Source organism: Nyctibius grandis, chromosome 5 (genome assembly GCF_013368605.1).
Source record: "Nyctibius grandis isolate bNycGra1 chromosome 5, bNycGra1.pri, whole genome shotgun sequence".
Classification (NCBI taxonomy): Eukaryota; Metazoa; Chordata; class Aves; order Nyctibiiformes; family Nyctibiidae; genus Nyctibius; species Nyctibius grandis.
In genome coordinates this window covers 70193460-70206065 of record NC_090662.1, presented here as the reverse complement: position 1 = coordinate 70206065, position 12606 = coordinate 70193460, and the positions used below count along the sequence as shown (strand labels likewise).

Genomic DNA, 12606 nt, shown 5'->3' with positions numbered 1-12606 from the left:
TTTTTTTTTTGCTGTTTGTAATAAGTATCATGTTTGATATTTCAACACTAAACCAATTTTCACTGCCAAGGAAGAAGGTTTCTTGATCTGAGATAACAGATAGCCTGAACATTTGAATATGTATAACTGTATATTCTGTTAGGCTAAACAGTTAGGATGGTAATTTGCCTGTTAAGAAGTTGACAGCAGTGGTCCTGGCTGCTGGGATGAGGAGAAGAATCCAGTGGATCCTGTATCAAAGCATCCTGTTTGAGAGAGACTGGCATTGTGCTCTTAAACTTCAGATGCTCTGCGGAGCTTCTGTGACCTTTCACTGTCAGGGAAGGTCAGGGGAACAGAAATTTAAGTCACTTCAGCTTATTGAGTTTATTCAATGTATCCTACATTGTGTTGGCAAAAAGCCAGTTTTAGGTGAAGGAAACTCCAGCGTGTACCAAGCAACCAAGAAAGCCCTATGCCAAGCTCAAGTCAGGAATGTCTTCCTTCCTCCTCTCTTGTTTTTTTTTTTGTGGTTTTTTTTTTTGTGTTTTTTTTTTTTTTTGTCCAAGGATCTTTCCTGGGTTTCAAGCAGATGCAAAAAGACATTTGTATCTACATTTGTAAAAGGGGATGTAACTAGAGCATAGCTTCAGTGCTGGGTGTGCTGGCCAGAGGGAGCTTGGTTTATCTCCCAAATGTTTTGCAGACTGCCTGATTTGTTTTTTTGTTCGTTTTTGATATCTGACATTCACTGTGTCTGGTATTGGGAGTAACTGTTTTCCTTTTTGCCATCCCTTCCTCCTGTCAAATCATGCCCTGAGTGTTCTGGTATCTGTTTCAGACAAGCAGCAAAGTGAGGCTGATGTTAATTAGCTGTTTATGTTTACCAGACATAATATAAATTTTGCTGCTGAAGTTACATAGTACAAACACGATTTGGCATTGTGCTGTTTCTTTTCTCTGATGGGCCCTCTCAGTTTCTGAAAGCTATAATTCTTAGGTCCTGAAGGCTTCTGTGATTGGAAGGATACGTCTGTGTGCAGACTTTATATGAATTAAAATAGAATTATAGGTCTAATAACTGTGATCCTGCCTTCAATCTCTACAGATTTTTAATATGAAAGCAATATAAGTATCTTTTAAATGAAGATACTGATTTTATTGTTTGCAAAAACACAGTTATTTTGGAAGAGTGGAGAGAATACACAGTTCCAGAAGGATGTGAATGAAGTGTATTTTGGTGTGTGTTTTTTTTTTTTTTCCCCCTCCACTAGTTTTCTGTGCTTGCTACCAGGGTCCTGTTCATCTTGTGACTGGGAATTGTTTTTCTTGGAAAAACCTGTATTTTAATTAGAACCGGTGGATCTTGTATCTTGTCTACAGGGGACAGTGCGAAGGAAACATGTTTTCAGGGAAATGAAGGGGAAGGGTATTAAAGCAGACAGCCCTGGCAAACATGTTTCAGAATCTGGAGGGAAAACAAATGTGTGGTTCTTGGAAAAGATTTGTTCACATAGTAGCCAGAAGGTTGACTGGCTTTCTCTTAATTTTTTTTTTTAAATATCTGTTGGTTAAAACTTTTTTAATTCAAAGTTACAAATTGGCTTTGTTTTGATTCATTTTACTGAAAAAGTAATGAACATAGTAGTATAAGCAATGCTATGTAAGGTCAGTCTATATGGCTTTGAAATGTGGATCTTCAAATACCACAGTTCCATGATGTAATTTGGAGAAGTTCTGTACTTGTTGTTTCTAATTACATGAGATATTTTTTTCTGAAGTGAATTATTGGAGGACTTAGGGAATTGATGTATTGAGAAAGAATACATCTGCAAATCTTTTATCTATTTGCTGCTGTTTGGCATGTATCTACAATTAGATACAGTGTAAATACAGGATTACTGAAGAATTTTGACCGAGCTGTGCAAATTCTGGCTTTCCTTACTGCTTTGTACATAAGCTGTCTTTTGTGGAGGGAGTTCCTGTGAATTCCAGTTTCTTCCTGACTGATTCAGGAAAGCTCTTTCAAGGGAATGGGGAATGGCCTGCAGGAACAACAGTCTTGTAGATCTTTCACAGAGGAAATATATTTTACGGCAGCCAGCAGTACATTATGCTGGTTTCACTGCTTTCTCAAGTTGGGATCAGCCTGTTAGCTCTTCTGCATCTTTCTAGAAGTATAATTTTATTTCAAAGAATGTCTTACAATAATTTATCAGGCCTGCTTATAACTTCAAAATTCTCTTCTGATTAGTAAGTACATTTTTCAGTTTGTTGGCTGTTTAGGACCAGCCTAGCTTGGAGTGTTTCTACTTCACATAGGAAAATTTTGCCACTATAGCTATTCCAACCAAAGCAGTTCCCTTGTGCAACTGCTCTGGAATTGCATGTGTGCTGACCTTTTATTTCAGAATAATTAATGTTTGCAAAACAAGAAAAGAAAAAAAATCTTGATGCTCTTTAGTTATAGCATGCTGAATTCTTCCAGGATAGCTACTGCAGAGAACTTTTCAAAGCACCTATCTGGGTAATATTCCTGTGGAGGACATCCCAGCAAAAATGCATTAGCTTATATTTCCCAATAATAGAATTAAAATTTAGTAAACGATATATGTATGTATTGCTAAAGGCATGATTTAGCCAGCAGGACTTTTATAATTCTCGTATGACAGAAACTGCAGAATTGTCACCATTCTGCCTCGGGTGTCAAAGTAGAAGCATTGCTTTTCTTAAGATAATTCTTCAGGAATTATTATGTCTCACTGAGACATCTTTCCTACTTCACAGTTCCTTACTGTCATTCTCAAGTGTTTGTTGCACCACTGAAAAAGTCATAGAGAATACTGATACCACTGCCTCTTTATTTCCTTGTGCTGTCCTGCAGTAAATCTGTATTGTGTTGCAGGAGTTCTTTGCAGTTTATTCCTATTTGATCAGATAACAAAAAATGTATCAGTTGGTCCTATCAAAAGCAATGAACAAAGTTTACACCCCTTTCAACAAATTTTCTTGTTGGAAGTTCACCAGTAGTTTATGGGATGTGTTTCCTTATAAAGGTTTTTTTCTGCAGATGATTTATTTTACATTGACTCCACAAAGCAATTGTGAAATCTAAAGACAGACAGAAGGAAGGCAGCAGATTCTTTTAAGATGACCTGAAATTTGCTGCAGCTGATACAAGACCATTATAATTTTAATAATACTTGAAATATGTAACAATCAATCTGAGCAAATGACTGTAAAAAAATCTTATGGTTCTTGTGCATCAGTGAGACTTCAGCTGAGTCTTGTGTTTATTGCCTTCTTGCTGCATGGACTTCGTAAAAATAAGAGCAGACTTTGGCTGATTTACTGAGCTAATTGGTGGGATCCAGTGAGTTAAAGGACAGTGAAGCTCAAGAGACCTGGCGTGCCTTTAAGGACAACCTCATTGGAGCACAAAACATTAGTCCATACAAATGCTCAGGAAAATGAGTACACATGTAAGGAGAGCGGTGTGGAGAGATCTCATGACTGAGCATCAATGCAGAAGACTTGTGCAGGAGGTAGAAGTGAGGACAAGCTTGCTCAAGGATATAAAAATACTGCCTGCATATGCAGAGGTGGTATTAAGAAAACCAGCATTCCACTAGAGTTGAAACTGGAAAGGGGCATCAAAGGCAACGAGAAGAACTTGCAGCACTGTATCAGTAGTTAAAGAAGAAAACAGAGAAACGCGGGAGATATGGGCTTGCTGCTGACTGTGACAGGTGAATATGGACAAGGCTGAGGCACTTGGTGCTTCCTTTGCCTTGGTCTTCACCAGCAGGGTCTTTAGTGCCTTTGTGCCTATAGACAGAGCTCAAAGTGGAGGGTAACTATCAATAGTGGAAGAGGATTGGGTCAGGGTTCTCTTTTGGATATGGAGAAGGCATCTTTGCATGCTGGTGGGTATAGGACACAAGTCTTCTAAAACTAGGAATGCTAATGAGGACTTGGAAAAAAAGTAAGAAAACCAGTGAAGTAAATGTTTGGGATGAATGTGAACGGTTGTTCGTAGTGTTACTTCAAAATTTTCAATACAGAGTCTCTTACATTTGGCTTGTCAACAACCCTGAAGTGTTTTTGAAAGTAACCAACTCTTACTGTTAATGAAGCTGGGCAATTATAAAGTCATGGACTGCTGTCTGCTGCTTCTGATTTCCTGAAAAATGTGGTTAGTAATACAGCAGGTTGCAAACCAAATTTTCTCATATAAATGCCTTTTGATACCTAAGAAGTGCACACAGTTGAAATATGTAGGGGCAAGTAAAGAAGCGAAGGACAGGGAGGCAGAAGCAAGACCATTAGGACTGTTAAACAGTAGAGATGTGGCTTTTTGGAGTGGATCACGGTCCTTACAAATTCCAGCTTTTTAATTTGTGAGAGGGAGTGTGCAATTGTTTCCCTGTTATTCTGCCCTTCATCCTTGATTGTTTTAGATTAACCTGAAGGTGATGTTGACAATGATGAAAATAAAACTGTTAAGGAGGCAGTAAGAAAGCTGATAAGATTTACATCATATACTGTCAGTGTGTATTGAAATGAAATATTTAAGTCCCTGTGTGCATCATCTCTTCTTATCTTAGTACTTCTGGGAAAAATGGTTTTATCATCCATCAAACTCAGGTGCTTATCTGTGAGACTGATGATAGCTAACAGAGTGTTAAACACTCAGCAATGGAAGTTTGACACAATGGTTAAAGAAGCAACAGACAGCAAGATGTTCCTGTATTTGCCCTTTCTTTCTGAGCAATCTATATAGAGTTCCTCTAGATATCACAGCTTATAGATATTTCAAATGAGGATCAGGTATTAGGGTCCAGAGGAAAACCTGACTGATTTGCCACAAAAGGTTAATGCTTTTCTGGACCCATCGTGAAATGAGTTTATGGATTTCAGTCTGTGCTAAAAATTGTGATGAGCATTCCAATGAGATGACAAAACAAGCATGATGCTGCTGCTGACTTATTCCTAAAAATTCTGTGGTATCTTTGGTCATCAGTATTGGTCTCTGTCTACATCTGTTGTATGAAGGACTGGCTGAACTGAATTTGTGTTCTGAACAGACCCATATCCCTCACTTCCCCCCACTGGCAGAAAAAGATCAGTTTTGTGTTTATTGCTTTCCTTACCATGTTCCCAGACAATTCTTGGTAATGGACCAGTATAGGGCCCAGATTAAGGAGTGAGTTGTTAGATACTATGTTATGTTCCAAGAACATATTGCTTTAATAAGGGAACGTAATGCAATTTGAAACAAATTTCCTGATGTGTGGAGTACTGTGGTGTCTTGTCTAATGTATGACTTTACATTTACAAAGGATACAGATCGTTCCTTCTACATCCAAAGATAACTGTGGAAGCGGTGTAAGACATAGTGGTTTAGTTCCGTATGTAGTTTGGTGTGTGCCCTTCTCAGCTTCCTGCAATACCGCTCTTTTGGAAAGAGCAAACAATGAGCAGTAGTGTGCAGCAATTTGTTCATGGATTTTAGTTCCTGTCTTGATGAGGTTCTTGGTAAGGACTTCAGCTATTTGTTACTGTCCCTTCTCTATTTGGATTACATGTTCAGGAGAAGCCACTTCATCGAAGTATCACCTCCAGCCCTATGAGACTGAGTGATCATTCTGCCCATGTGTAAGAAATCTTGTTCAAGAGATGTTCAAAATATTTTTAATAAATGAAACCTTGGCGGTTTTGTCTTTTTTTCCCCAGTGCAGTTGATGAACCTTTATTATGTCTCATATATTTGAGCAGGCATTCCACTTGTTTTAAATTATGAAGTTTAAGAAGTGGTTTGTTGTTTGTGACTCTGAAATTTGTTTTCACATTCTATGATACCAGAAGTGTGCTACAACGGGAGGTCTCCCAGGGAGGCTTCCAGAACTAGTTTGTGCTTTGGCCAGATTGTTCTTCAGTTACTCTTTCATAAGATTTCAGTGCCCAATGTCCTGTCATAAGCTCCTTACATGGAAGGTGCCCAAAGTTGATTGGAGAGAGTCAGTTGAAGGAAAAAATTATGAATTACTTTCTAGGGGAGTCTTTTGAAGCAAAAAAAATTTTAATAATGCTGTATTTCTGTTTCCTGTGACCCTGTCCCCTTCTCCCTACTCTTTCTAGAGAGTTGACCTCACTGCTGTCAAATTTGACTTAGATTGTTTGCAAAATATACCCAATCTGCAATGGTTTGTTACTCACTTATTGAGACAAATTACATCGTTGATAAAACATCATTTTTCTGTGCTATAAAGCATAGTTAATCAGTAAAGTGTTAGAAGAAAAGAAGGCTTTCATTTGTTGTCATCATTCAAGCTTTCTAGGGCTTTGACCTTGTATTTTAATATTTATTTCATGCTATTTTGATAGGTTCTAATGCTCTCATGTAACGTGTCTCTGCCTTGTCTTACTGCAGTAGTAAAAATGTGCTGTCTGATAGTGCTGTGTTGCCTGATCTCTGCTGATCTGTTTTTCATTTTTAGAAAAGTAGCCTAAGATGTCATTAAATGTATGATATTTTAAAAGATATTCAGCACTGCTTTTATTTCATGTTATGCTAGGTTATGTACTCATTTTATGATTTACTTGAAGTCTCGAATCTGTTCTTTCAGAACTGGTAAGCTGAATTGAAGTTGTATAGCAGTAATGCACATTCTAGCTGTCAGAAGCATCTGTTGTTTGTTTTTTATTTTTTTTTAAGAAAATTGTTTGGTAGTAGCATTAATATAGAGACATTTCCAAGCTGATGGCAATGATTGTCAGAGCAGATTTTCTCATGGCATGCCCATGTTGACTTCCCAGCTGCAGAAAACTGGAAGAGTTTAATACAGTTGTATTAAAAAGACAAAATCTTATTGGTCAGACTTTCAAAGTATTATGTTGACATATCTGGGTATATTGTTTATTGTTAGTTTTAACGTGGTAGTAGTCTTGAATCACTCTTAAAACCCATGTGTTCACAGCTGCTTATTGGACCATGTGGCCCAATTCTGCATTTTATACAAAAGTGTTAGAGGAGAACTTTTTAAATGTAGACTCTCAAAGCAAATTTGTAATTTCACAGCCTTGAAATATTTCACAACTTCTTACAGTTTGTTATTACGTAGATATTTGAAGTCAATTCAGTTGTAAATACTTATAAATATAGATATATACGTGCACACAGAGTGGGAGAGAGTATAAAACAATGTTTATATATTTAGAGTATAAAATGATGTCTGCAATTATGAAGCTGATAAAATACATTATACAAAAAAAAAAAAACAAACTGAAAGGAATATAAGATTGTAATAGCTTAATGTACTCAAGTGTACATAGCTAATATGTTTTTGTATAATGGTCCTGTTAGTATTAACGTGGCCAGGCCATGTTAATGCTAACAGAAGGTTAAATTCCTTAGTCTACAGAGTGTTACTGCAAGATGTTAGAAAGTGACATAGTAAAAAACATAAAATTTATTTCTGAGCATTATAAAGAAAAATAATTATTTTCAAAAAATGTTTCTGGAGAGATTAATATTTGGGGTAGAAAATGTTAAATAGTATATTAATTTTTCTGAAACCTATTACATGTTTAATTTAGCCTTAAGAGATAGAAAATACATCTATCTACATGGTTTTTAAGTGTCCCAAGCAGGTTTAGACAGTTACTGGTTTATAGCAGGCTTGTCCTTTAGTGCCTACACAGTGTGATACCACCGCGTTAGATGCGGGGTGTCTTCTTAGATGCTCCTTTGCGCACTGTATAGCAGAGGACAGAACAGAGCACTGTTTGCAGAAGTGATGAAAGCAAGCTAAAATGAAAATATTACAGCATTTTGATGTTTAAGAAAATCATGTAGCTCTATTCCAATTTTCAGAGCAGTGGAAAGAGTTCTGTGTTGGAAAGTCTTGTGGGGAGGGATCTGCTCCCACGAGGTACTGGAGTTGTCACCCGGAGACCCCTTATTCTGCAGCTGGTGCATGTTTCCCCAGAGGATGGTCGGAAAACAGCTGGAGATGAAAATGGTAAGTGTGATCCAAGAGTGTGTTTTGCCTAGTAGGAAAGAGACTTTTAATCTTTCTTGTTCATTTGGCTGAAAAATCAGTTGTTGTAATCTTAAAACTTGAGTGTGTTTTTTAAAATTTACTTGGAAGAAAACACAGCTGTTGTCACACCTGTTCTGTCCATTTAGCAAATGTTATGAAGTCAAAAATCTTTTGGATATTCAAAATATCTTTAATGTTTTAAGTTTTTCTGTTTGTTCTTAGGAAACACTTTTGAGAAAAGCAGGCCAAAGAAAGCAATTCAGTTATTATAATGATTGTCTAGAGTGTAGAGAACATTATTTTCTTTCTATGTTTTTCTTCCACTCCTCTTTTGTTGTATAAATAAGGTTTTTCCTTGAGAGGATGAGTATGAAACTTTTTAGAAGGAGGTTAGGAAATAGATAAGTTCTGAATACGGTGGAAGAAGGAGAAATGAAAACAAACCTGTAGTAGATGCAAACAGAATTCAATGGGCACGTTCTGTAGCTTACAGATGCTACCTTACTGGGCTGCACTGAGAGATTCCAAGTGCATCAAGAGCAACACTTTAAATGTTCTGAAGCTGTACAGTTTGAAGCATGTGTCTTCTGTAGTGTTTCTGTATTATCCTTCAGATCAAGGAAGTAATCTCAGTTGTCCCTTGGCAGTTTAAATGCTCATTCTATACTAACTAGTGCTCTTGATCTTATGAAGAGCAGCAGGGGCATATCCACCTTCTGATCGTAAGATAAATCTTAGCTTTTTGATGTGGACTGTAAAAAGCACACAGCCTTTTGATGTCATGATGAACTTGGGACTATAGCTATTAATTCTCATTGTGTTCAAATTTTTTGGAATTTATTTCTAGCAATAGTAAGTCAAGGTATCAGAAGTTCTTTACAGTATTTGTTTTCATGTAATATTTATAGCCTTTGGTTTCTGAAGAACAGTTACTAATATTGTGCTGTTTAAAAGGTTTGAGCTCCAATTTTCATTATTGTCGCAAGCAGAGATCACAGTTTGGGTTCATAACAATTAAGAACTTTTAGTGTGCAATCCAGAGTGTGCTGGACTGTGAGAGACTGTAGGACCATTCAGGTTGGAAATGATCTCATGAGGTCTCTAGTCCAACCTCCTTCTCAAAAGAGGGTCAACTCTGAACTCAGACCAGGTTGCTCAGTGCTTTAGCCAGTTGGGTCTTGAAAACCTCCAAGGGTGGAGAATTCAGAGAGTCTCTAGGTAACCTTTTAGAAATGGCACGTTTGATGTCTTTAAATGTGGTTTTATGTTACTTGCATTGTGCAGTATATAGTTTCTAGTACTTTTCAGAATGCTTTTATTTTAAGTTGTAGGATAAAATATAATTTTGTTCTGCTTTGCAACTTTACAGGTATAAAAGATGGTTTTGTAATTAGAGTATTCTGAGTCAAGGCAGAGCTTTTCTATTGTAGGTTGCATTTGATCTTGGGATTCAGATTTTAAATTTAAAATGGAATAATGATATTATTGCAGAAGGATGTTGGACTAAATTAATATTTATAAGGCTTGTTTAGATCTTTGGAGGGAAAAAAGTCACCATGTAAGATGTACATCTTATGTTCTCTTAATGGTGTTCCTTTGAGAGAGATGTGGGCTTGTTTGGTAAGAACACACACACATTTATGACTTACCAGTTGTTTGAAATGCCTCTCTTCTCCCTCCAAAATTCAGGCAAATTGTGGTCTAAATGGTTTTGTCACTGATCTAGTTTAGCATGTATACAGATTGTGGTGTTAGCTCTGAGAAGATGGGATCAAGTAGCTTGGAAAGAAAAAGGATGGCCACCTCTTATCCTGGCTATGCTGTCTGACATAGTAATAAGTCACTATACTATTACAGGTCATATTTTTGTTTGTTATGAGGTGGGTGTTTAGGTAGGGTTAAATATGTGTTTGGGCTTTTCCAGAGGGAAATCTATCCATAGTCTTGCAGAAAAAGATTTTCTCCAGATGAGGGGTTTCTTCTTTACAAATTGAATATTGGACAAGTATCAGTCTGAGCATGCTGCGTTCTGAATGTGCTGGTAACGAGCTCTCTGTGTGCACAGATACTTTTATGCAACTACCTCTTTGTTTTGTGATTTGTCACCTTTGTCCATCCTAATGCTTCCTCTAGACATTTACTAGTATTACATATAAATACATCCATTTAAAAATAGTAGTGTTCTGTGGTTCTTATAATCTTAAATTTTACCTCTGTCTGAGTGTTTGCATCCAGAAAGCTTCCTTGTTTTTAACACAAAGCAGTTTGGATTGCTGTAGTACTTTTTCAAGCAAGGACAATTGCTTTGTCTTTATGACCATGAAGGAAAAAATTGCCTCTCTCCAATAGCTTAATTTTGGCATCTTCTGATGCGTGTGAGCTGCCAAAGAATATCAGTTCATATCAATTTAAGGTTTTTGTTTGGTTGGTTTGGGGATGTTTTAGTTTTGGGATTTTTTTTTAATTTTTTTATTTGATTCTTGGGACCAAATTGGGAGAGATTGTTGAGAAAGAATTGCAACCAGACATTTGAACTAACTTCTGATTTTCTAACATGCAACATTAAAGATCATCGCTGCTGTTCCTCAAAGTCAGCGATGAGCTGTGTGATACCCTTGTACGGTGGTCACTGCAATAAATCAAGATAGTCAGAAAATAGCAGAGAGACCAATTTTCCATTAAATATGAAAAAATGCTGTGTTTTCATAGCAGGATATTTCAGGCTGATACATATATTCTACAGAGTTGTATGTAGTCTGGTGTGAAGGAAATGTTCTCATCATGCTTTTGTTTATTGTTAGCCTCTAGTGATTCAGCACATATGGTGTGTTTGATGTGGTGATGCCAAACTGGTGTTCTCTTATCAAATTGCAAGAGAAGCAGTGTTTAGGAGAGAACTGTGCCTGGTCTCATGAATTATTAAATTGATCTTTGTCACGGTTTAAAGCTGGGCCAGCTATTAACCAGGTGGCAGATGCTCTCTGTTAACCCTCTCCCCCCGCCCCCCCAAGGGAAAGGGAAAGGGAAAAGGGAGAGAGACTTATGGGTTGGAAAGTTAAAACAGTTTTAATAAACTATAGTAATGAAAAAGAATATAATAACAATAATAATAGAAATAATCAAATATATACAAATATGTACAAAACCAAGACTGAGAGCTTGGAAATCCTCCTCAGGCAGAGTTGCTCCCCCCAGCACGGGCAGAGGGGAAAATGCAGTAGGTCCCCCCAGAACAGGCAGAGGGGAAAATGCAGTAGCTCCCCCCAGCATGGGCAGAGGGCAAAATGCAATAGCTCTCACTGCCATCACACCTGCAGGCTTTTAACTGGAAACTGGCAAAGCTGGTACCAATCAGTGGGAGACAGGAGGGCCCCTCCCTCCTGGGCCCCACCTCCAGGAGGCAGTGGGTTAGTGATAAATAGGAAAGTGAGAATGACGTGTGTGGGATGGAATACCTCGTTGGTCAATCTTGGGTCACCTGCCCTGTCTGCTCCCCCCTGCAGGTGCGACCCCCCTTCGGCTCTTCACTCGTAAGCAGTGAGGAATTTAGCAGTGACCTTGGTTTCTCTAAGACTAATTGGCCTGGTTTGGGCCAAACCAGGACATTCCACCCCTTATTCCATACCATTCACGTCATACTCAGATCACCACTACCTTTTCATTTTCAAATATATATACACATATCACTAGTTTATGATTCATCTCTATACAAAAAGTTCATTTGGTTCGGGATTGTGGGTTTCCATCTGGCTAGCAGTCTCTCAGCAGTCTTTCTGGCTAGCAGTCTCTCTTTTGTCATGGTTCGTGCCCACGGGTTGCAGATTAAAGATGTCAGACTCGAGGAGGTTACTGGACGCCACTTGATGAAGCTAGCTCCGGTCTCATCACCACTGTCTTAACCTGAAAGACACTTATGCAGCAACAACATACAGTTCAGACTTAAGTAGTCTCACCCATAATCAGATCACCTTCAGGGACACATCGGACTTCACCATCTTGCAACATCACCCACCAAGTACATCCAGGTCCCTGAGCAAAAGCAATCCCACGAATGGGTTTACCTTTGCCCGTTACAGGAAGAATCCAGACAGTTTTTCCCAATAGATTCCTTTCATGCACCACAGGGACTTTATCTCCTTCTGCTGTATGTAGAAGGTCTGACTGAGCAGGGCCAGCTTGATTGATAGATCCCCTGGTGTTAACTAACCAGGTAGCTTGTGCCAGATGTTTATCCCAGTTTTTAAAGGTTCCACCCCCCATTGCTTTCAGGGTAGTTTTTAACAGCCCATTATACCGTTCAATTTTCCCAGAGGCTGGTGCATGATAGGGGATGTGATATACCCATTCAATGCCATGCTCTTTGGCCCAGTTGTCTATGAGACTGTTTTTGAAATGAGTCCCGTTGTCCGACTCAATTCTCTCTGGTGTGCCATGTCGCCACAAGATTTGCTTTTCAAGGCCCAGAATAGTGTTCCGGGCAGTGGCATGGGGCACAGCGTATGTTTCCAACCATCCGGTGGTCGCCTCCACCATGGTAAGCACATAGCGTTTACCCTGGCGGGTTTGAGAGAGTGTGATATAG

At 38.3% G+C, this 12606-nt stretch overlaps 1 protein-coding gene across 7 annotated transcripts in view; it reads left to right on the top strand.

Annotated features, from left to right (window-relative positions):
• Positions 1-12606, top strand: part of DNM1L (dynamin 1 like) — a 46309-nt gene that overhangs the window by 3835 nt on the left and 29868 nt on the right. For all 7 annotated transcript variants that reach the window (XM_068401799.1, XM_068401797.1, XM_068401798.1 and 4 more), the window contains exon 2: positions 7856-8003. In XM_068401799.1, the coding sequence (XP_068257900.1) occupies positions 7856-8003 (148 nt within the window). The remainder of the gene's footprint in view (positions 1-7855; positions 8004-12606) is intronic.